Genomic DNA, 26,391 nt, shown 5'->3' on the forward strand with positions numbered 1-26,391 from the left:
ACTCGTAAAACAACAAAATGTATAAAAACAAGTTTTTGATGTGTTCTTAAATTAATTGTAAAACCCCATCCCATCAAAAATCCTGGGTACGTCCTTGCTCTCTATACTTTCCTTGATGTGTCTTTTATAGATCTGTTTTTATTTGAATTAAATAAAAAAAACTAGTTTTTTTTTAACTGAAAGTAAGGAGCGACATTAAAACTTAAAACGAACAGAAATTACTCCGTGTATGAAAGGGGCTGTTCCCTTCTCAACGCCCCGCTCTTTACGCTAAAGTTTGACTCTTTCTCTCAATTTTACTTTATTAAACAGTAAAAAACTTTAGCGTAAAGAGCGGGGCGTTGAGAAGGGAACAGCCCCTTTCATACACAGTAATTTTTGTTCGTTTTAAGTTTTAATGTCGCTCCTTACTTTCAGTAAAAAAACTAGTTTTTTTCATTTAATTTCTGAACGTTTTTGAATTAATGCATGTTTGATTTTGGCTCTCCGCACATGAATTATTAAAATGAAATTTTCATATTAATTCTTTTTTTTTGGCTAAATGGCTTTCTCTTCGTTTTGATCAGACGGTTTTTAGAAATAAGGGGTGGGGAAGCAGAGGCGCCATTTAGACCAAATCTTGGGGTGGGCACAAACTCCATCTTGGGCCCCCCGACTCACTTCGTGCCGCGTAATCATCTAGGAAATGGGCATTTGACAGAATTCGAGAATTGTATTATGTATCTTACCTACTTTCAAAGTTTACAATAATTAATAGCAAATAGCGTAATTACCCCAAGGGTCGTCAAGTAATTACGCTCTTTGGTTAATAGGCGTGCAGTAATTTCAAATCAATTGAACAGAATGGATTATGTTGGACATAATGGATTATTATAGCCGGCAAAGGGCCCTTTGTGGTGGAAGCTTGGGCCCCCTGGAAAATCTGGGGTGGGCATTTGCTCCCCACTGACCCCTCCAAATGGCGCCTCTGTGGGGAAAGAGGCCTAGTTACCCTCCAATTTTTCGGTTACTTAAAAAGGCAACTAGAACTTTAAATTTTTAATGAACGTTTGTATTAGTAAAAAATATACGTAACTTAAGAATTAACTTACGTAACAAACTTTTATGTTCTTATACTTTTTATTATGTATACGAGGGGGTTTGTACCCTCGTTAATACCTCGCTCTTTACACTGAATCTTAAGTTTTGTCCCAATTCTTTAAGAACGACCCCTGAATCGGAAAGGCTGTAGAATAAATAATTGAAATTACTAAAAATACTTTAGCATAAAGAGCGAGGCATTTAGGAGGAGAAGAATCCCTCATATGCGTAGTAATTTCTGTTCGTTTTAAGTTTTAATGCTACTCCTTGCTTTCAATTGAAAAAAACTTTTTCATGTTTATTTTTTCATTGTTTTTTTGTATAGTAATGCTAGAAAATCCTGCGCCCTTTTCAATGAAATTCTCTTTCCACATAGCCCTCTCCCCTCAACCCCCCCCAAACCAAAAAAATCCCCCTGAAAACGTCTTTACACTTCCCAATAACCATTACTGTATGTAAACACTGGTCAAAGTTTGTAGCTTGCAGCCCCTTCCCTGGGGACTTTGGGAGAGTAAAGTCCTCCCTCAGGGACTGTGGGGGAGTAAGTCATCCCCAAAGACGTAGTAATTATGGTTTTCGACTATGCTGAACAAAATGGCTATCTCAAAATTTGGATCCGTTGACTTTGGGAAAAAATGAGCGCGGGAGGGGGCCTAAGTGTCCTCCAAATTTTTTGTCACTTAAAAAGGGCACTAGAAATTTTCATTCCTGTTAGAATGAGCCCTCTCGTGACAGGCTCGTAACTTTTGATGACAAAGACTAAATTTGATGAAACTTATATATTTAAAATCAGTATGAAAATATGATTCTTTTGATGTATCTATTTGTATCAAAATTCCGTTTTTTAGAGTTCAGTTACTATTGAGCCGGTTGCTCCTTACTACAGTTCGTTACCACGAATTGTTTGATTTGTGTCTGTACAGTTAAATTGTCAGCCCACACGAACAAGTTTGTGATTTTTGTTGATTGACATGATATCCGACCCTATCAGATTTGATGAAGTTATCTAAGTACTATTAGCCTTTTGGAAGTTGGGCATAATAGAATAATCCTATTAAATAAGTCGTTTTATGGGTCTAGCCTAGATGGCGATTTTCATTGTTAGTTCCCGTTATATCAGTAGCATACTCTCAGTGGCTTTTGTCGAGCTTTCAGTTTTAAGAATAGAAGTAAGCTATTGACATCAAATCTCTTCTAATAGGCCTAACCAACCGATTCCCTATTTAGACAGTGTTTTAGAGAAAAGGGCAGTTATTTCTGACGAAAAAAAAAAAATGAAATTTTGCGAAAGTTTATCTTTTGCTTTTTAACATAATTATTTTTGTGTAAGCTTTTTATTATCTTGAATCTTTCCCTAAACTGTAAAATAATTTGACTATTTTGTTCTTCTTCTAAGGGTCACATTCATGGTCGTATGCAGTGGGGGGAGGGGCTTGACCCCTCCCCCAAAAAATGTCCGATTCGTATAAAAGTAGCAAAAATACATGTAAAAAATGTTAAATCTTGATAATCAATAGCCTTTCTTGTTTACCCTCTCCTCCCTTGATTGTCTACACCCCTCCCCCCTGAACTAAGTTCCTGGATACGACCCTGATCACAGTCCATTTCACACACAAAGGGGTGGTAATGGAAATGTGTATCCTCGGTAACAAATGTTTGTCGTATTCCGTGCCAGTTCCTGTAATAAAACAAAATTATTTTTAAACTTATTTTTTGTTTTTCAGGTGAATCGGGTCTAGGGAAGTCGACACTCATTAATTCGATGTTCTTAACTGATATTTATTCCCAAGAATATCCTGGTCCAAGTCTGAGAACTAAAAAAACAGTGCAGGTTGAACAGTGCAAAGTAGTTTTGAAGGAAAATGCAGTAAATTTAACGCTGACTGTTGTAGATACACCAGGTTTCGGTGATTCAGTGGATAATAGTAATTGGTAAGTCACCTTTTTTTTTTTACCTGTATTGAAAAAAACAAAAAACAAATGCTTCTTAATATGATAAAAAATAAAAAAACAATCTACACCAGGATTTGGTGATTCGGTTAATAATAGTAATTTGTAAGTCGCCTTTTTTCTTTACCTATATTGAAAAACATAAATGCTTCTTAATATAGTTAAAAAAAAAACAAAAAAAAAAACAAACAATTTATTTCAACTGAAAGGAAGAAGCAACATTAAAACTTTAAACGAACAGAAATTCTGTCTTATATGAGGGGGGCTGTCCCTTCCTCGTTGCTCTCTCGTTTTTGTTAATGTCTTAAAACTCTTTGAAAATACTTCTTATTCAAATTCAAGGGGTCTTGTGTTTGAGCAGTCCTTCTTAAGAATTGTGACAAAAACCTTAGCGGGCAAATTTTCTCAAGCTCGTAGTATTTTATGGATACCATCAAACTTAATGAACTTACAAGCTTGGAATCGGCATAAAAATTCAAATGTTTTAATTTATCAATTGTTATTAAAATTCTTTTTGAGTTTTTATGGCACTTGGTATTAACCAAGTGACATATAGCAGTCGCCAATTCTGTCGGTCTGTCTGTCGGTCTGTCTGTCGGTCTGTCGGTCTGTCTGTCGGTCTGTCTGTCGGTCCCGGTTTGCTACTTTAGGCACTTCCAGGTAAGCTAGGACGATGAAATTTGGCAAGCGTATCAGGGACCGGACCAGATTAAATTAGAAATAGTTGTTTTCCTGATTTGACCATCTGGGGGGGAGTGGGGGCCCGGTTAATTCGCAAAAAATAGAAAAAATGAAGTATTTTTAACTTATCAGCGGGTATTTGGATCTTAATGAAATTTGATGTTTGGAATGATATTGTGTCTTAGAGCTCTTATTTTTAATCCCGACCGGATCTGATGACATTGGGGGGAGTTGGAGGGGGAAAACCTAAAGTCCCGGTTTTGCTACTTTAGGCACTTCCAGGTAAGCTAGGACGATGAAATTTGGCAAGCGTATCAGGGACCGGACCAGATTAAATTAGAAATAGTCGTTTTCCCGATTTGACCATCTGGGGGGGGGAGAAGGGGCCGGTTAATTCGGAAAAATAGAAAAAATGAAGTATTTTTAACTTATGAGCGGGTGATTGGATCTTAATGAAATTTGATGTTTGGAATGATATTGTGTCTCAGAGCTCTTATTTTAAATCCCGACTGGGTCTGATGACATTGGGGGGAGTTGGAGGGGGGAAACCTAAAATCTTGGAAAACACTTAGAGTAGAGGGATCGGGATGAAACTTGATGGGAAAAATAAGCGCAAGTCCAGATACATGATTGACATTATCGGAACTTATTTGCTCTCTTTGGGGTAGTTGGGAGGGGGGGGGGAGTAAGTCTTAAAAATTAGAAAAATGAGGTATTTTCAACTTACGAACGGGTGATCGGATCTCAATGAAATTTGATGTTTAGAAGGATATCGTGTCTTAGAGCTCTTATTTTAAATCCCGACCGGATCTGGTGATGGGGGCGGGGAGTTGGGAGGGGGAAACCTAAAACTTGGAAAACACTTAGAGTGGAGGGATCGGGATGAAACATGGTGGGAAAAATAAACACAAGTCCTAGATAGATGATTGACATAAACGGAACGGATCCGCTCTCTTTTGGGTAGTTGGGGGGGGGGGGTTAATTCTGAAAAATTAGAAAAAATGAGGTATTTTTAACTTACGAATGGGTGATTGGATCTCCATGAAATTTGATTTTTAGAAGGATATCGTGGCTCAAAACTCTTATTTTAAATCCTGACCGGATCTGGTGACATTGGGGGAAGTTTGGGGTGGGGAGACCTAAAATGATGGGAAACCCTTAGATTGGAAGGATTGGGATGAAACTTGGTTGGAAAAATAAGCAAAAGTCTTGCATACGTAATTTACATAATTGGAACGGATCCGCTCAATTGCGGGGGGGGGGGGGGGTAATTCTGAAAAATAAGAAAAATAACGTATTTTTAACTTACGAAGGAGTGATCGGATCTTCATGAAACTTCATATTTAGAAGGACCTCGTAACTCTGATATCTTATTTTAAATCTCAACCGGATCAAACGTAATTGGGGGGGGGGGGGGCAGTTGGGGGGACCGGAAATCTTAAAAAATACTTAAAGCGGTGAGATCAGGATGAAACTGGATGGGAAGAATAGAAACCTGTCTAAGATACGTGACTGACATAACTGGACCGGATCTGCTCTCTTTGGTGGAATTGGGAGGGTGGAGGTAATTTTGAAAATTGAGGTATTTGTAACTTACGAAAGGGTGACCAGATCTTAATGAAATTTGATATTTAGAAGGATCTTGTGCTATAAAGTTTAACTTTAGGTTCTGACCTTCTCACAAGTGCCAAATGAGCTCTTGGCTCTTGGCTCTTCCGACCTCGTCCAAATGAGCTCTTGGCTCTTCCGACCTCGTACCATATGAGCTCTCGGCTCTTCCGACCTCGTCACAAGTGCCATATGAGCTCTTAGCTCTTGTTGTTAATATTGAGCCGAGTCGCTCCTTACTTACAGTTCGTTACAACGAAGTATTTGACTTGCAGTGTTATATCTGTAATATCGAAACAAACACAACACTGACTCAAACACTTTCTAATGTTATATCTTGAATTCATATTATACTTTGAAAATTGTTATATAAATTATGTTATAATTATATTAATTATGTAATCTATGTAATTTTACTATTATCATAATTGCATTATGCTGTATTATTATGTAATTAAATAGCCATTACGCAGTAACAATTATATAACCATTATGATTGCAACGATGCCATATTTTGTAATTGATATGTAAATTGTATTGTGTTAGTTACTATTCGGTAGACTATAAAATTTATATCATCAAATGCAGGTGTTATTTATTTATTTTCTTCTTTTTACTTTTTACATAATTTTCTTCTTTTGGATTAACTTTTCTCTTTTACTCTCTTTTGGCTTTCTCTTTTACTCTCTTTTCTCTTTTGGCTTTCTCTTTTACTCTCTTTTCTCTTTTGGCTCCCTTTTCCATTAACTATTACTGGCGCTCATAGTGTGCTGGGTATTTGTTCTTCTCCTCTTCCCTTTGTGAAGACCAAAATTGTTATATTTTTAATGTTCGGAAATGATACATCACTTTTGTGAATTTTCAGTTTTCACACTCCCTGCCAACCCTCCGCCTTCCTCCCAAATTGAGATGGCTTGAGTATGTTTTACGGATGAAGGATGGCAAATTACCGAAGATTGCTCTTAAAGCACATCATCTGGGGTTGGGGTGCGAGAATATCATAAAGAAAGATTTAAGGGAAATGAGAACTTTCTGGGAGGGTGTAAAGAGTTGGACATTGAATAGGTTGAGGAGCTTACGTAGCTGTGTTGACCTCAGGCGGATCGATGCTGCGGTGAGTTAATGTTAGTAGTAGTAGCAGTTTTATAAGTCAAAAGTGATTGGAGACCCTGTAGTCCCTGTCCTAAAGCAGTTTTTGATTCTAGTCCTTCCGTTATCCCTTGGAACATTTGATCGACATTTTGAGTTACCTATATTGCGTTTTCTCTATGGCTGCTCAGTTTGTGTGTGAGGGAATTTTCCGGTGGAGGGGGGGGGGGGGCTTCTAGGGTATATAAACGCTCAGTTTGCAGAAACTATCACAGGCCAGTCTTCAGTTTTTATTTCTTCTCCACCCTTTGCCCTCTCAGACAAGGCTAGGGGTTTTTTCAAACCTTCGAAGGAAATCCCGTAGTTAAAATTGAGGTTATGGGGGGAAAATCAAAACCGGAAGAAAAGCCTCTGACACCCTTCTACCCCCTAAGAGTCGAACAGTGAACCTTGTGCAGTAGCAGTGGGTGGTTTGAGAAGCATTAGTGTCACAGAATTATATTATCTGGATAAATTTTCCACCAATTTGGATAATTATATGGAAAAAACAATACTTTTGGATAAACTGTCGGCTTTTCCCGTATAGAGCTAACCGAATATGTATTTAAAAAAAAAAACAAATCAAAACGTTGGGTTATACAAAGTCGTAATTAAAAACAACGAGAACACTGTCATTAAAAAGCTGGATTTGATAAGAATTACACACGAACAACGTGAATGATTTTAGGTAAATTCAGGTTATTCACATTTAAGATGTGTCAGTTCCAGCCAAATGCTTATCCAGGATTGTTGTTTGTGGCGGGGGGGGGGTTAATGTAAAACTTTCAAATTAACTCAAACATTTGTTTAAGTGCATTTTTGTTAGGTTTCTACGATCCAGACAAAAAATTCGTGGTTTGTGTCTTCAAACCTGGTAACCCCCCAACCCTTGATACAACCTTTGTACCAGGTCAAATTTGAAGCTGGCGTGATATGGTTATTCGTCTACCATTTAAAATTGTGCCATGTCAACAATGATTGCACTATTCGTTCCACTTTATTATTTCTTCTAATTATATTGCATTATAATATTATAAAATCGTATAAAATATAATTGTAAAAATTATACAGTTATTATATATTTCTTCCAATTGTATTATATTGTAGGATATATTGGGAGCCGGTGGATAAGCGCGGAGGCGTTTGCGCCAATGAGAAGGGATTGTATCCTATCGTACCAAGGTAGAAATTATGAAAGCAAGCTCTGATCCTTTGCTTCGGCTTTTTTTTATTCGATGTGTCGTCATCTATATTAAAATATGCTTGAAGAATATTTCCTAAAAAATACAATTATGCCAATTCATGCCACAAAGCCACTTGGCATACCACATGCCACAATAATCTTGTAGAAGCTCCTATATTCCCCTTAGAATATAAGAGTTTGTCAAAGTCAATTAAATTCTTGGGCTCTAAGCTGTACTAAGTGTTTACTAAGCTTCGAACGCATATTTATTCGAGATAAATAATTTCTCTGGAATGCAAGAGAAACTGATTTCCCTGAAAAATCGCCTTTTCTGTTTGATGTCCCCGCGCCTTTTCTTGCGAATCTGCCGCGCACTGCGCTTATTCTTGCCACCAAAGTATTACGCCATCATAAACTCTGAGAGATAAGAGTTTTCTACCAAGCCCATAGTAGAGGTAAATCTTTCTTTTAAAGTGCACGATAAATTTATCTGATGTCTCCGCGCATTTTTAGTTTTTTTAAGCCCATTGTAGAGGTAAATTACATTTTTGAAATTAAAAAAAGTATTCTGTTTGATGTTCCCGCCCCCTTTTTTTGCATTATCTGCCATACAAGACCCTAACTCTTGCCAGAAATGTGTTGCTCCAACATAAACTGCGAGCGATAAATCCACGAGGATGCATTGAATTCCCCAAAATTGATCCTGATGAAAAAGTCGCCTTTCCCTGTTTGATGTTTCCTCATCTTTTGTCCACTATTTGTCAAACAACCCGCCAATTCCTGTCCAATACTTTTCTCTTACAATCTACCCGAGGCTGTAAAGAATAAAGCTACCAGATTATAGAATATAGGCTGCCAGGACTATATAGAATAAACGCTATTTCTATAGTAAGTATTTTACGAGAAATAAGTATTCTCGACGACAGAAATAAGTACGCATGGTCAGTTGTCCAAGATTTGCGTCTATACGTTAATCATTGGCCCAAATGTATCCCTCTGTCAAATGCTATTATAAATAAGAGTCTGTATAGAATACCTGGTATAGAATTAAAATTATAGAATATGATGTATAGAACTAAAAGCTATTTCTATAGAAAGTATGCTGCTAGAAATAAGTGCTTTCTACGACAGAAATAAGTGCGTATAGTCAGTTGTCCAAGATTTGTCAGTCTATACGTTAATTCTTGACTTAGGCAAGTCCCATTCGGCCTTGGTGGTCGTCTCGGGGCCTTTCTCCTCACGACCAAATGTATATGTTGTCGATACTGCTCTTTGCTTTATGCCAATCTGAGAAGACCAGAAAGGTTGTAATCGGAGAAGTTCTCCTTCCAACGCTTTGTAGGGCGAGAACCGTGGATGCGACCTTCGATGGCAATTTCGATGGCAAGTTGATCTTTGGACATGCCCTGGACGTGACCAAGCCACCTGAGCCGTTGGACGCATACCTTGTCTAGGATGGTAGTGTTGTACTGCAGTATTTCGAGTAGGTTGGCATTTGAGACTTGACCTACGTAGGTTATGCCGGCGATTCGACGCTGCAGCTCTGTCTCAAACGCGGCGAGTTGCCTGGATTTTACTCTGACTGTCCACGTTTCACAGTCGTACACAGCTATAGGAATGATGATGGAGCAGAATATTTTAAGTTTTAGCTTCACGGAGATTCGATTTTGCTTCCATATTGGCATCAGAGCTTTGAAGCCGGCGCTACCAAGGGCGAGGCGTTTTTTGACGTCCCCTGAGTGATTATTGTCGCTCGTGATCTGGCTCCCCAGATATTTGAAGCTGTCTATCCATTCTATATCCGCTCCATTAAGCTTTATTTTTGACGGAGATGGGTTGTTGAACCTTGACACGCGCATGGCTTTCATTTTATCCTCGTTGATTTTCACTCCCATAGGTTCGTGTAACTACTTTCGGGCTATCTGCTTTGGTTTAGAGTTCAGCGACGGATCCACTGAGCATGTCGATGTTGTCTGCCAGCTTGTCGATTATGATCCCTCCTGTGGTTGTGCCCCATTGGTTGCTTCAACATATTCGGCTTTGGAACCTTTTTTTATGCAGAGGAACTATGGTAGCGGAACACCACATTTTCGGGAAATATTCCATGTGCCAATCAGCTGTGACAATTCTGTGGTAGAGGTCTGTTACGACTTCTGAGTCGACTTTCAGGATTTCTGCTTGCAATCCATCTGGTCCAGGGGATTTATTTGATTTGAGTGACTTCAAGGCAGCTTCAACCTGGCGTCTGAGTGGTGGTCGGCTTGGTTGTGATGGGGAGATGGTTAAAAATCTAAAAACGGCAGGGTCAGGATTGATTGGGGGTTCAATTTTACTTGAAATCTAATTCTTGGCCCAAATGTATTCCTCCATCAAAAGCTATTATAAATTAGAAACCGTATAGAATACCGGAATTACAGAATAGACTGTATAGAAATAAAAGTTATTTCTTTTGAGGAGTCAGTGGATGGGTGGTACTGAGGGGGTAGTGTTGTTGGGAGTTTTTTTTTCGTAGCTATTTATTACTTTATTTTTTGGTGTGTTTAGAAAATAGCCTAAGAAGAATGTATTTTAATGCTCAAGGTTATATATCTTTGGACTGCGAGCTCCTAAGCTTATAGAACACCCTCCTAAGCTTATAGGACCGCCCTTCCTCTAAAAATCTAGTGTGCTCCCAGGGCATAACTGACAACCCTTTCCCTGAGGGCTTTGGTGTGTGTGTCATATTCAAAGGCATAATTTCTGGATCTTAATTTTATACAAAAAATCACAAGTTTGTAGTCTCCTTTTCTTGAGATCTATTTATTTCCAAAATTCATGAAGGTTCAGTCTGTGACTGAACTACCTCAATTCAGTCACAGAGTGGTCAGATAAAAAGCGTTTGCGCCATTTTTGCGCCTTTTTGAGGTGGTTGCATATTGAATTTTTCAAATTGGTGCAAATTTTTTTTTGGGGGGGGGGGGAATCGTTCATTCAGTGCATTTTGGCGGCCCAAATTTAAACCAGGCATCTGGTAACACTGTTTAGTCAGTGTCAGTTCATTTCAGAGTGAGGTTATTTTATTTATCTTGCGTTTTCTGCGTAATAATTATGTGATTGAAACAAAATATATTATTTTTTCTTGCTTTGTTGGGTATTTCACGCCAAGACGGATTACCTGTAATTTCCTTAGTCGTTTAAAATTTTGGCGACCACTGCTTTAAACCATATACATTTTCCCAGAAAAACCAAACCAAATGAAAAAAATTTGATGTGCAATCGAGGTTGTCTTAAAAGTAAAATTTTTGGTAAATCGAGTTCTGAGCTCTTTTAATTTACAATAAATTCCCAACAACATAAAATAAGATTAAATATAATCTCTTCACAAGGCTCCATGGCCAGGAGAAAACCGGGGGGAAAAATCCCAGAAAATCATGAATAAATACAAACCCAGTACCACCTCAAAAATCCCCAAACTCACAAGCTAAGCAGGGATGTAGGCAGGGGTGTAGCGTATGATCCAACCCATCCGGAACCATCAACTCCAGGGGAAACCGTAATAAACTTATATATTAGCTAGAAGGTCTCTAACATTCTTTTTGAAATACCAAATAAGTGGCAGATTTCGGGAGACTTCTGGAGCGTGTTCTATATCATATTACAATCTTTCAGAGGGTTGAAATCAGTCCGCAATGAGGGAGTATAAGGAATCTAAGTTGTTGGACGTGTAGAGACAATAAATCCATTGATCAAAAATGAAATATATGTAAAATAGTAGGAAATTTACAGGAAAGATATATAGGAAAGATATTACATAGGATAGGAAGATAGGATAGCAGAGAAAGAGATTTTAATTCGATCAGTGGTTCCCAACTGATTTTAGGCCATGCCCCACCTAGGTATTTCCATGCGAAGATCATGGTTGAGTTGTTGTTGATGTTGATTTTTTCCCCTTCTTCTTTTTTACGTGTTTATTTTTGTTTAATTAATTATGATTTGTAATGATTATTAATAATTATTAATTGATCGTCAATCGATTATTAATTAATTATTAATTCTCGATTATAAATTATTATTGACTAATTTTGTGAGAGAAAGAGAGAGAGAGAGAGAGAGAGAGAGAGAGAGAGAGAGAGAGAGAGAGAGAGAGAGAGAGAGAGAGAGAGAGAGAGAGAGAGAGAGAGAGAGAGAGGAGAGAGAGAGAGAGAGAGAGAGAGAGAGAGAGAGAGAGAGAGAGAGAGAGAGAGAGAGGAGAGAGAGAGAGAGGAGAGAGAGAGAGAGAGTTTATTTAAAAAAAAACACAAAAAATACAAAAGAAAGAAAATTTTGCCAAAAAGCATTATGTCCTGTGCGGCCATTCTCGAAACTACAAAACAATTACTTATCAATGGATTCCCCTAAAACGCAAAAAAAAACAAGCCAAAAAAAGTCACCGCTTGAGACCCTGTATTACACTAACCTAATATAATAACACTTTTATGCACTATTTCCCTACTTTATATATATATATAAAAAGAAAAAAAACATAAATCATAAATACCAAAACAATGTTCCTAAGCCTATCCCTTATTCATTGAATCAATTATCAATTATTGATTAATTAATCGGTTAATTATTGATTACTTATATTGTTTAATTAATTAATTGCTGGATTAATTTAATAAATTGAGTGTACATGTACTTTGACGTTCTAGCAGTGTTTGCGTTTATTTAATTAATTTGTTGTTGTTTTAATTTATGAAAATAAAGGAATCTCTCTATGCATCCTTCATTCTTTTTACATTTTTGCATTTAATTACTTACATTCCTTACAATCACTTATAATTATATAATTATAATTATATTTCAGCTGGCAACCTATAATTGACTATATAGAAAGCAAGTACGAGGAGTATCTGAATTCAGAAAGCCGGGTACTCCGGAAGCAAATTCCAGACAATCGAGTTCATTGTTGTCTTTATTTCATTGCCCCATCTGGACATGGGCTGAAACCTCTGGATATTGAATGTATGAAACGTCTCCATGACAAAGTCAATATCATACCTGTAATAGCCAAAGCGGATACCTTAACCCCTGATGAATGTTGCCATTTAAAGAAACAGGTAACTAGATTCATAAATACTTAATAAAAAAGGATAAGATTCTACTTGACTTTATCGATTTGATTGGTGTCGATGTAGTCGATGTCGTCTCCATGACAAAGTCAATATCATACCTGTAATAGCCAAAGCGGATACCTTAACCCCTGATGAATGTTGCCATTTAAAGAAACAGGTAACTAGATTCATAAATACTTTATAAAAAAGGATAAGAAATCTACTTGACTTTATCGATTTGATTGGTGTCGATGTAGTCGATATCGTCTCCATGACAAAGTCAATATCATACCTGTAATAGCCAAAGCGGATACCTTAACCCCTGATGAATGTTGCCATTTAAAGAAACAGGTAACTAGATTCATAAATACTTAATAAAAAAGGATAAGAATCTACTTGACTTTATCGATTTGATTGGTGTCGATGTAGTCGATGTCGTCTCCATGACAAAGTCAATATCATACCTGTAATAGCCAAAGCGGATACCTTAACCCCTGATGAATGTTGCCATTTAAAGAAACAGGTAACTAGATTCATAAATACTTAATAAAAAAGGATAAGATTCTACTTGACTTTATCGATTTGATTGGTATCGATGTAGCTGAATATGTCTTCAAGTAAACATCGAAAATACACATTACCACATAAGGTCAATAATGATAACAATAGATAAAGCATAAATAATAACAATAAGTAATAACAATAACGATAAGAATTATAAATAATAACAATAAAGGGTATCCATAAAGTCTCTTTACACTAAGGTCAATTTTGATATTGTTACTTAGATACTAGTTTTGATAATTTGATGAATATTTTATGTTGAAAAAAGTTTGATTCTGAAATAAGGAATTTTTAAAAACTTGAAGCTTTTTGCAATGAAAAACGAACAAGATTAATTAAAAAGAAACTTTCCGAAAAAGAAGTTTTTTAAAGAAAAGTAAATAATATTTTAAACCTTAAGATCAGCAGACACAAATACCTGTTAAAATTCAAGCTCATAATAACCAGAAATTACTATTAAAGAATAAAAGAAAGTCAAAACGAACAAAAATTAAATAAACAATCGTAGCAAAATAAAAATATACAACAAGTAATAATATAAATGAATAAATAAATCTTAAAGCGAGTAATGCTCAAATTGAATGTGTAAATCAAACTTAAAAAAAAAAATTACTATTGAAGCATAAATGAAACCCAAAACAAATAGAAATTAAATAACCAATCATTGCAAACAAACATGCAATAGCTACTAATATAAACGAATAAATAAATCTTAAAACGAGTGAAACTTGAATTGAATACGCAAATCAAGCTTGAAACGAACAAAAATCACTAGAAATAAGAGTTTGGGTATTGCCTTCTTCTCTCACTGTAAAAGTCTAAAACCTACTGCGTCATTGGCGCTTTACTGAAAACTATATAAGTTTTGAACAGTCTTGGAAAGTATAAATAATATTGAATTGAATAATTTATATAATTATTACTAATTGTTGAAAGATCCATCAGTTCAAGATTTTATTTCACTGTAATTTTATTTGCATTTTCAATGCTGTAAGAACTGGACAAAAAATATTTGTAATATAATAATTCGTTTATAATATAATAACGTTTTCGTAATAATTAACGTTTCGTATTCGTAATAATATAATTCGTTTTCAGTGGAGAGACAATGACGCAGTTGGCTGCAGGTTTTTACAGTTAAGGAAGGGAGCAGTAACTTCTTTGTTTGTATCTGCAACCCCTATGCCTTCACAAGACAAGAACAGAATTTGCGCTTTACTGAAAAAAACAAACAAACAAATGACCGTGGATTGTCGGTTAAATTGAAATAATACTGACATCTCTCCGTTAATAGTTAGATGAATTTTTATTGATGAAATCAAGAAAGAAAAGATTTCAAGCGTCTTTTGTTTTCAGTAAAGCGCAAATTGTGTTCTGGTCTGGAAAAGGCATAGGGGCTATCAGCCCTACTCTTGTTCGTATTTGCTCATTTTGAGTTTGACTCGGCTATCTATTGTAATTTCTGCTCGTTTTGTGTTTCATTCTGCTCATTTTTGGCTTACTTTTGAAGCTCTTTACTTTTCTTTGAAAAACTTGTCCTGTGGAAAAAGTTTTTATTCAAATTTTCGTTCGTTTTTTATTGACATAGTCTTTTTCATGGAAAAATAAATATTATGTATTTTTCAGTTTTCTTTTTATAAGAATCCATAGTAGGCTGTGGGTTGCTATTTATAGGTTGGTGAAACTTTTTCAAAAATTTTTAATCCTGACACAAATAGTATTTTTTATTTAATTTTATAGCTTCTGAAGTTGACCCGAAAAATAAAACTTACTATCATTCCCAAAAGTATATATGCACTTCGACAACCTGGATACACGTACATCCTTTACATTTATTTAAATCGTAAGAACAAAGTAGTAATAATAGTATCCCCAAAAGTTTCAACTTAATACCCCCAGTCGTTCCTGGTATATTGCTGAGGTGCCTTATTGGCAACCATTTAACACAATGCCTTTTATCTTGTTTTTAGAGCAACATTTAGTTTTAAATTATTGTGGGCCAATTGCATAATTGTGGGGGTTGACATGCCTAATATGCTTAAAGACATAGTTGCTGGACCGTTCTACTATGCTGAACAAAATGACTGTTTCAAAATTTTGACTGGATGCATTTTGAAAATGAATGGGCTTGTGAGAAGGGCTGCTTGCCCTCCAATCTGCTGTTAATCTTAAAAAGGGCACCAGACACTCGTGCTGGAATTGGAGTGCCAGAAGGAGGACCCTCCTTGATATATATAGCAAAAATTTTAAACAAGTAAAAACATATAAAAACACTTTTGTTTAAAAATATGTTTTGTTTTAGCCAAGTGCAGAACGTGATTGAAAAAACATGGAGGGTTGTCAACCTTGCTCATGCTGATTTTTGCTCGTTTTGAGTTTCACTCGGTTATTTATTGTATGCTTTAAATAAACAAAATATGTTTAAAATGTTTTAACCTTTTAAACTTTAATAAATTGAAAATTATTATCACTTTAAGGTCTATAAATCAGCATATGTATACTAAATTGACAGTCCACAGCCATTTTTTTCAGTAAAGTGCTAATTATGTTCTGGTCTTGAGAAGGTATGGGGGTATCAAAGACATAATTTCCAGACCTTTCAACAACCCTGAACAAAATGACTATCTCAAAGTTTTGATTATATGTGTTTTGGGAATTGCTGGGGGGACTTGTTATCCTTCAATTACTTTTGAATAGTAAAAAGGGCACTAGCCCTTTCAATTTCCAATCGAATGATTATTTGGAGGGGTGGGGCTTATCCACTCTCCGATCACTCTCAATATTAAAAAGGGCACTTGAACTTCAGTCTAACGAGCCCCCTCCGAAGTTTATACGATCACCCTTTCTATACACAAGGTTCCCTAAGAACCTTTTATGCCCAGGGCATAACTTACAACCCTTGCACATGGCCTCTGGAGTCCACTATATTACATTAAAAAATCGATTTATAATGAAATTAAATAAAAAAACAAGTTATTTAACTGCAAGTAAGGAGCGACATTAAAACTTAAAACGAACAGAAATTATTTCGTATATGAAAGGGGTTGTCCCCTCCTCAACGCCTCGCTCTTTACGCTAAAGTCTGACTCCTCCTCACAACTCTACTTTGTAAAACCATAAAAACTTTAGCGTAAAGAGCGAGGAGTTGAGGAGGGGACAACCCCTTTCATATACGGAATAATTTCTGTTCGTTTTAAGTTTTAGTGTCGCTCCTTACTAGCAGTTAACAAAGCTTGTTTTTTTTTTATTTAACTTCTGAACGTTTTTGAATTAATAGATGTTTTGATTTTGGCTCACCGCACAATAATTAAAACAAAATTTGCATATTATTTTTTTCGGCTAAATGGCTTTCTCATAGTTTTGATCGGACAATTTTGATTAAAAAAGGGTGGAGGAGGAGGCTTAGTTGCCCTCCTATTTTTGGTTACTTAAAAAGGCAACTAGAGCTTTTTATTTTTTTAGGAATGTTTTTGTTAGTAATAAGTAAACGTAACTTACGAATTAACTTACGTAACAGACTTCTATATTTGTATGTTTTTATTACTTATATGAGGGGGTTTGTCCCCTCGTCAATACCTCACTTTTTACACTAAAGCTTGAATTTTGTCCTAATTCTTTGAAAATTACTCATGAATCACAAAGGCCGTAGAATAAATAGTTGAAATTACTAAAAATACTTTAGCATAAAGAGCGAGGTATTGTGGAGGAGACGAACCTCCTTATATATATATATATATATATATATATATATATATATATATATATATATATATATATTATATATATTATATATATATATATATACTAGCTGTTGGGGAGGCGCTTCGCGCCCCCCCAAGCCCTCCCCGCGCGCGTAAGTCGTTACGCGCCATTGTAGTTTTGTCCCTGTGTCCCACCCCGGTCTGTAATTTATCTTTGAGTGTCCCGGTCGTCATTTATATGTCCCGGTCGTTATTTGTGTCCCGGTGTCCCAGTCTGTAATTTCTCTTTGAGCGTCCCGGTCGTCATTTATATTCCCTGTGTCCCGGTGTCCCGGTCGTCGTTTGTGTCCCGGTGTCCGGTCTTTAATTTCGTCAGTCGACAAACAACTTCATGACGACATACAGCTCAATCCTTATAATGACGTCAGTCGACAAACTTGACGTCAGTCGACACACAAACAAACAACTTATTTTTATATATATAGACATATAATAATAATAACTTCTGTTCTTTTTAGGTTTTAATGCTGCTTTTTACTTCTAGCTGAATATTTTTTTCTCATTGTTTTTTTTTAAACAATGTTAGAAAATCCTGCAGTTCCTTCATGGAAATTCTCTTCCCTCGTGATAAATTCCTTCATGGAAAGATCCTCCCACATAACCCCCTCCCCTAACCCCCCCCCTTCTCAACTCGAGAAATTCCCCCTGAAAACGTCAGTACACTTAACAATAACCCTTACTATATGTAAACAATGGTCAAAGTTTGTAATTTACAACCCCTCCCCTGGGGACTGTGGGGGATTAATTCGCCCCGAAAGACATAATTATTAGGTTGTTCGCATATGCTGAAAAAAATGGCTATCTCTGAGTTCTGATCCTGTGACTTTGGTAAAAAATTAGTGTGGGAGGGGGCCTAGTTGTCCTCTAATTTTTTAATCACTTAAAAAGGGAACTAGAACTTTTAATTTCGTTAAAATGAGCCCTCTCGCGACATTTCAGGACAACTTTGTCAATACGATAACTCCTAGGAAAAAAAAAAAACAAAAAAAAAAAAACAAACAAACAAATAAACACGCATCCGTGATGTGTCTTCTGACAAAAAATACAAAATTCCACATTTTTATAGATAGGAGCTTGAAACTTCTACAATAGGGTTCTCTGATAAGCTGAATTTTACGGTGTGATTTTCATTAAGATTATGTGACTTTTAGGGTGTGTTTCCCCTTATTTTCTAAAATAAGGAAAATTTACTCAGGCTCGTAACTTTTGGTGGGTAAGACTAAACTTGATAAAACTTATATATTTAAAACAAGTATAAATATGCGATTCTTTTGATGTAACTATTGGTATCAAAATTCCGTTTTTAGAGTCTTGGTTACTATTGAGCCGGGTCGCTCCTTACTACAGTTCGCTACCACGAACTGTTCGACAGCAAGTTTGAGACCAATGTTTTATGCCTTTTTTATACCCAAATCTAGAAATATATTAGTCATTTTCAAGAGCTCAGAAAGTGCTTAAATTTGAATTTGCGATAGAAGCGATTATTATATTCGTAAAGAGCTTAAAAAACGCATCGAGTGGTATGTTCACTTTATTCGTTAGTCAATAATATGAATAACGAAAAATCTGCCTCTGGCGATGCAGTGAGTTGTTAGTGGTAGTTATTGTAGTAGTGGTTCCTTCAAACCACAACATTTTTTGAGAGTGAATCTTGGGATATTGCTAAATTCGATGTGGCAACCCCTGGCACGTGAATGACAATGTATTTTGGTATCCAAGCCAAAGGTATCTTTTTTTGCTATTTGCGCACCAATGCTATTTAGAACTTTTGATTGTCGTGTTTAATCTGATTTTTCGGTTAATGCAAATGATTGCAATGAATATGTTTTTTTCTTCTGCATTGTATTCTACTTCAAAGATGACAGCTTAATTTGGTTGTTTGATTATCAGTAATAAGGCTTGGCAATTTTACACTAAGATTATGAGTATAGCCTAAGGAGTGAAATTAAAGATTATAAGAATTGTAATATACATTTTTAAAGTTAGTGTTTTTATGCTTTCGTAGGGTAAAAACAAGTTATTGCCCGTTTAAATTTTAGTGAATATAGATAAAATAAATTTGTAATTTATTTTTAAGTCTTAAAACATTCGTTTTTAAAATACGACTCAAATTGTATAATAAGGGATAGTATCAGGGCTGCATCCAGTTTTTTTAGGGGGGGAGGGGGTATGAAAGGACTTTTTTGAAGGGAGGGTTACAAAAAAATTCAGGAGGGGTTCAAATCCCCCAACCCCCCACCAAACCCCTGGATACGGCCTTGGCTATTATAGAAGTTGTCGCCTTGTCTCTACGTATCCTACTCTATTTTGGATGGTTGAGTTTTTGAATTGCTAAAATTTATGTCGAGCTGGGGGGTTGATGTTAAGCCCCACGTTCGGCACAACCTCTTTGGGTGTCTTTTCAGCAGATATCATGCCATTGCTTCACTGGCAAACTCGAGTTTTTCCCCAAGCTCCATCACAACTCAAGAAAAAATTTTTGTTGCGAACAAAGACTGTATTCAATCAATAAAGAAATAAGATTGCTAGGTTGCAATATATAGGAGCAATATTTATGTAGTTATGCTAAAGATATTTCTGAGACACGGAACCCTAGAAATCAGAGGCAGCGGGCTTGCGCTGCAACCCACCACCCTCTGTAACCCATAATACATTGAGTCTACATTTTGTATAAATTGCCCTTTGCTCTTAGGTAGGTTTTAATGGAAAAGGGCAGTCATCTTTGGTGTTGTTGCCCGGTCGGTTTGAAGCTCTGAGAGATCGTTTGCTTGGTCAAGATTCTGAGAGTCTTCCAAGGATATACTCTAGGAAGCATAGTGCTTTTTATTCTAGTTCTTATAACTTCTTTCCCCTCCATAATGATGAAAATTAATGAATACATTCAAAGCCGTGTGTAGGAGAGCAAATCAATATATCATAACCTGTCATAAAAAAAACCATTAGTTATCGACAGATTGCTCTGTCGGTAAACGTTGAACTTGGATTTAAAAAACAGAAAACAAATACACTTTTTTTTTACTAAAAAGTTCAAAATTAGATATGACCAGCAACCAAACGATTTATTAAAGCAGTAAGAACAGTGGCAATCAAATCTTGTTGAATTGGATATGCACAGTTAAATATTTTTTACGAAATTAGGGGATTTAGGGATTTAATTTTTAATGAAAAAGGTAGGTATGTCGCTTTTGGAAGCAGCCCTTCATCAAATAAAAGAAAGCATGTGGATAAAAATTTAGTAAAAAAACAAAAAAAAACAACAAACAAACAAACTAAAAAGTGTGGCAAGACAATGCTTAAGAATGCCTGGATTTCTCTGAAGGATCTAGCCTGTCCTTAGGAATCGACAGATTGTTAATATTTGAAGTTTTACGGACAAAAAGTGCTGTCAACTTTAAATTATTAATTTTGCTTATTGCGTGGTTAAGTGCGACCACATTGATGAAAATATGATACTGCACTAAAAAAAATTCGTATATATATATATATATATATATATATATATATATTATATATATATATATATATATATATCGCTTCTCGGCCTTTGGCTAAGATCCGCGTTGTTTTAGTCTTTCAATTCTACTGGCCGTCGTCTCGTTTTAAGTTTTCTTTTTGTAGAGTTTTATCTCTCTTGGTTGTTTATTATTGTTATTATTATGATTCTTTATTACCTATTTATATTCTTGCCTCTATCTGTTTAAAGCATTACCGACTTACCTTTTGTCTTATAAATTTTTCCTAATTTCAAATATACAAATATACCTGCCATCTTAAAGCACATAACAAAGGTATCAGTCGCAAGAAGGTCGAAAGCTATTGAGCTAAAATTCTGGATGACCAGTTGATTTGAGACTATCAAAAAGCTTTTTATTCTAGCACTTTCTATGTTAGGGTCTAACCTTAGGTCTAATAGAGTTTTTCTGATTCTAGATACTCAACGAGATTGCCCAGAACAAAATAAAGATTTACGATTTCCCAGAGATGATTGATGAAGAAGCCAATAAGGTACAGAAGCCATTGAGGGAGCGTGTTCCTTTTGCCGTGGTGGGAGCCAACCACGTTTTTGAAGTTGAAGGAAGAAAAGTTCGGGGAAGAAAATATCCGTGGGGAATCGTGGAAGGTAGGATGGTTTATGCAGTTTTTCCCAGGGGCTGGGGGGGGGTCCATATTTTTTATTGTAATTTTTTTTAGCATTTCTAAAAAAGGTGTTATGGTAACATTAAACACATTTGTGAGATGAAAGTTTTAAATACTGATCTAGCCTGTTATAATTTGCCTATAGAGACTGCAAATAAATCTGTTTAAATTTAGCATCAAGTAATAAAAGGTCACCCTCATTCTTGATAATTTACAAGTGTTATAAATGACAGTTCGTTGAAAAAAAAAGAAGAAGTTTTTTATCGATAACCTGAACAATTAACGAATCTACAACCTAGATTTTTTTGTTGACCCCCCCCCCCCCCTGGAAAAAATCCTGGATACGGCCCTGCATACACCTAAACAATGCTTACCTAAAAAACTTTTTCGCATGCTGACCAATGGTCTGCCTGCGCAGGTACCGATCTCCTGTTGACATTTCCGTCAAAACAATTCCGTCAAGGTAAATATTGGTAAATTGGTAAAAATAAAGGTAAATATTGTAGAGCACACATATTTGAAATCACACATAATGCACAAAGTAGCGTGTTTTAATTTTGACCCTAAGAATACTGGAAATGATTAGAAAGCTAAAAGGAACTGGTCCTACAGTGTGTCAAATGGATGCAGAACTTGGGTTTCGGGTTTGGGTTGTCGGGGGTCGGGAGCGTTGGGTTAGCTATAACAGACAAGTACCCAAACGTATCGAAATTTTGGGAACTTGAGAACACCTCCGATCGCCTTCAAAAAATGAATAAGTAAGCAAGTAATTCTAAAGCCAATAGCAAACTCATATCAAAATAATAATAAATATTTTTTCTATTATATGTTGGTCGTAAGACAAAGAACCATCTTTGCTAAAAGGAAAATTTTTGCTTACTTAAAAAACAATAAAACGAAAAACTAGCATACATTCGGCAGACTGTCAGAAAATTACTTTCAGAAAATCAAATCGATTATGTTTGATTCCCAAAAACCTCAACCTTTAATTAAAATAAATGAAAATATGAAAGTCATTTCTATTTAATTTACTGGTAACAGTGCATTAGCGGTGTTGCCAATAGATAGTATCTAGATTTCATCCTTTTCGGTCGATTTTCGTTGATTTTAACAGTTAAAACAGTGGGACAAATATAAAAATGCTACACAGTGATAAAAAGTGCGTAATTTTAGCTGATTATTGTGTGTTTTTTTTCCTTGTAAGAATGATAAAAAAAGAAAAAGTAAAGGGTACGGTATTAGACTTTACAGTCCGTACCGGCGGTGCTGATCTCTGTTTCTTGGCCCTTCAGCCAGGAAGTGCAATGGGGGGTTGGGGGCCAGCCATCCTGTGCTTTCGCACACCCTTCCTGTTTACCTTCCCCAGATTTCTCCTGGTACCCATTTAGAGCTGGGTCGACTCTGACTAAGCACTCTGGACTACACTACACTCTGACTACAGAGTCACGCCACTGACACCCGTCCCAAACTGAAGAATTGGGTACATTGGGATTCGAACCCGCGTCCTCTCAGACAAAGGATCCCGAATCCACCGCACCAACCCACTCGGTCAGGACGGCTCTTATATGTAAGAATGATAAGAATGATATGTAAGAATGATAGCAACTAACTAAAATCTATAGCATAGATTTTAATCTATAAATTATCTATAGAAAATCTATAGATCTATAGATAGAAGAGGGAGAATGTTTATAGGTCATTTCTGTGATATCAGTCCAGAGGATCCCATCCCCCTGCTTCCAAAAACTTTATGAATGGTGGCTGATTAAAACCTAAGAAATGGAAATAAAATACCGATGAAAATAAATATGTGCTTGGAAGCTTGACCCTATGGCACAGACATATTACTCCGTGTTGAGCCACTCCCTCAAATGCTTAGCATTTGTCAATACTTTCTTATAGTTTTAGTTTCTCATTTTTCTTTTTATTGACGCAAATAATTCTCCAATACCACCCTCCTCCCTCATAAACGCTTTTCTACCCTTTGAGGAAGCATAGTGCTCTAAGACATAATAAATAATTTATTAAACAACATTTTTGTTCCATTTTCATTAAAATGAAAACATTGAAACGGGAAAACTGTTAGTAAGACAGTGAACATTTAAAGATGAAATATTGAAGTATATCGTGATAAAGCGTGACGAGCTCGTGATAAAGCGTCTTGGGCGAGAGCCAAAGACGCTTTATCACGAGAAGAAAAATCGAACTAAAACAAATCACATATACATAAAAGTGTTAGAAAAACACTATAAGAAAAGGAAAGCGAAAGAAACTACAATTCAAAAGTAAAAACTCAAAATTAAATTAAAATTTCAGACTAAAATAATTAAGATTTTATATTCAACTTTTTTTTAAATTACTGCCACCTGTTCACTGTATTTTGTTTGAATAAACTAAAATTACAAATATTATTAATTGATAATAAACGTTAAATTATTAATTTATATTTTTATAGAAATATAAATTATTTAATAAAATAATTATTAATTATTAAGCTTAGCTTCGGTTCTGAGTTTCCCAAAGAAGAGACAAAGTGTCACTTCAGTTCTAAATCTTCTCAAAGATGAGAAAAAAGTTACACTTCCATTCTGAATTTTTCCAAAGAGGAGAGAAGTTCCACTACAGTCCTGAATTCTTTTAAGAAGAAAGATAGAGAGAGAGAGAGAGAGAGAGAGAGAGAGAGAGAGAGAGAGAGAGAGAGAGAGAGAGAGAGAAGAGAGAGAGAGAGAGAGGAGAGAGAGAGAGAGAGAGAGAGAGAGAGAGAGGAGAGAGAGAGGAGAGAGAGAGAGAGAGAGAGAGAGAGAGAGAGAGAGAGAGAGAGAGAGAGAGAGAGAGAGAGAGAGAGAGAGAGTTGTGAGGGGGCAGACCCCTCATATACGTAATAAAACACACAAATATAGAAGTTCCTTACGTAAGTTAAATCGTAAGGTACGTATGTTTATTACTAACAAAAACGTTCGTACAAAAAATAAAAAAATCTAGTTGCATTTGTAAGTAAACAAAAATTGGAGGGCAGCTATGCCTCCTCCCCTATCCCCTTTTTTTTATCAAAATCATCCAATCAAAACTGAGAAAGCCATTTAGTGAAAAAAAATTTGCAAATTTCCATTTAATTATTTATGTGCGGTGAGCCAAAATCAAAACATGTATTAATTCAAAAACGTTCAGAAATTAAATAAAAAAAGGAAGCTTTTTTTTAACTGCAAGTAAGAAGCGACATGAAAACTTAAAACGAATAGAAATTACTCCGTATATGAAAGAGGTTGTCCCCTCCGCAATGTTCGCTTTACGCTAAAGTATTTTTTATTGTTCTAAAAAGTAGAGTTGTGACAGAGTCAAACTTTAGCGTAAAGAGCGAGGCATTGCAGAGGGGACATGAGACGCGAGGCATTGCAGAGGGACGTTTTTTGTGAGAAATTCATTCTTTTATGTATTTCTTATATTATTATCTTGTCGAAAGATAAGCGTGTAAAAACATTGCATTCACTTATGACGCCATATATGGTTATAACTTATCCGAATGTATAGTCATTCATCAAGATTGTACACGAAAAGCAGTTTTTTTTGTCAAAATTGATTCTATTTTAAAAATTATTACATTTTTAATTTAGTTAAATTAACTAAATTTTATTAAATTGGCTGTTACTTATGCACTTATGATTCTTTGATTTGGGTTGGCCCCTTTCTCTAATAGAAATTCTTTCATATGCATTTGATTCGCTGCGTAAAATAAGGCTGTTTTGTTGTCCAAATTTAAGAGATCTTTAGTGGCACCCTTTGAAACTAGTAGTTGACAAATCTCCAAATTGCTTTTCAAAGCAGCAAAATGTAAGACTGTATTGCACTTATGATCCTTTGCATTTGGGTCGGCTTCTTTCTCTAATAGATATTCAATCACGTGTATTTGATTCTCTACCACAGCATCATATAAGGCTGTCATATTGTCCGAATCTAAGGCATCTACAGTGGCACCCTTTGAAACTAGTGGTTGGCAAATCTCCAAATTGCTTTTCAAAGCAGCAAAATGTAAGACTGTATTGCACTTATGATCCTTTGTATTTGGGTCTGCCCCTTTCTCTAATAGATATTCAATCACGTGTATTTGATTCTCTCCCACAGCATCATATAAGGCTGTCATATTGTCCGAATCTAAGGCATCTACAGTGGCACCCTTTGAAACTAGTAGTTGACAAATCTCCAAATTGCTTTTCAAAGCAGCAAAATGTAAGACTGTATTGCACTTATGATCCTTTGTATTTGGGTCGGCCCCTTTCTCTAATAGATATTCAATCACGTGTATTTGATTCTCTCCCACAGCATCATATAAGGCTGTCATATTGTCCGAATCTAAGGCATCTACAGTGGCACCCTTTGAAACTAGTAGTTGACAAATCTCCAAATTGCTTTTCAAAGCAGCAAAATGTAAGACTGTATTGCACTTATGATCCTTTGTATTTGGGTCGGCCCCTTTCTCTAATAGATATTCAATCACGTGTATTTGATTCTCTCCCACCGCATCATATAAGGCTGTCATATTGTCCGAATCTAAGGCATCTACAGTGGCACCCTTTGAAACTAGTAGTTGACAAATCTCCAAATTGCTTTTCAAAGCAGCAAAATGTAAGACTGTATTGCACTTATGATCCTTTGTATTTGGGTCGGCCCCTTTCTCTAATAGATATTCAATCACGTGTATTTGATTCTCTCCCACAGCATCATATAAGGCTGTCATATTGTCCGAATCTAAGGCATCTACAGTGGCACCCTTTGAAACTAGTAGTTGACAAATCTCCAAATTGCTTTTCAAAGCAGCAAAATGTAAGACTGTATTGCACCTATGATCCTTTGTAGTTGGGTCGGCCCCTTTCTCTAATAGATATTCAATCACGTGTATTTGATTCTCTCCCACAGCATCATATAAGGCTGTCATATTGTCCGAATCTAAGGCATCTACAGTGGCACCCTTTGAAACTAGTAGTTGACATATCTCCAAATTGCTTTTCAAAGCAGCAAAATGTAAGACTGTATTGCACTTATGATCCTTTGTATTTGGGTCGGCCCGTTTCTCTAATAGATATTCAATCACGTGTATTTGATTCTCTCCCACAGCATCATATAAGGCTGTCATATTGTCCGAATCCAAGGCATCTACAGTGGCACCCTTCGAAACTAGTAGTTGACAAATCTCCAAATTGCTTTTCAAAGCAGCAAAATGTAAGACTGTATT

At 35.9% G+C, this 26,391-nt stretch overlaps 1 protein-coding gene across 10 annotated transcripts in view; it reads left to right on the top strand.

The window, feature by feature from the left end:
- Window positions 1–26,391, top strand: part of LOC136028378 (septin-7-like) — a 201,454-nt gene that overhangs the window by 129,843 nt on the left and 45,220 nt on the right. For 7 of the 10 annotated variants that reach the window (XM_065706185.1, XM_065706184.1, XM_065706177.1 and 4 more), the window contains 4 exons: window positions 2,805–3,012; window positions 7,555–7,629; window positions 12,456–12,708; window positions 20,958–21,147. In XM_065706185.1, the coding sequence (XP_065562257.1) occupies window positions 2,805–3,012; window positions 7,555–7,629; window positions 12,456–12,708; window positions 20,958–21,147 (726 nt within the window). The remainder of the gene's footprint in view (window positions 1–2,804; window positions 3,013–7,554; window positions 7,630–12,455; window positions 12,709–20,957; window positions 21,148–26,391) is intronic. The other 3 variants (XM_065706182.1, XM_065706180.1, XM_065706181.1) reach the window with 1 other exon arrangement.

Source organism: Artemia franciscana, chromosome 6 (assembly GCF_032884065.1).
Source record: "Artemia franciscana chromosome 6, ASM3288406v1, whole genome shotgun sequence".
NCBI lineage: Eukaryota > Metazoa > Arthropoda > Branchiopoda > Anostraca > Artemiidae > Artemia > Artemia franciscana.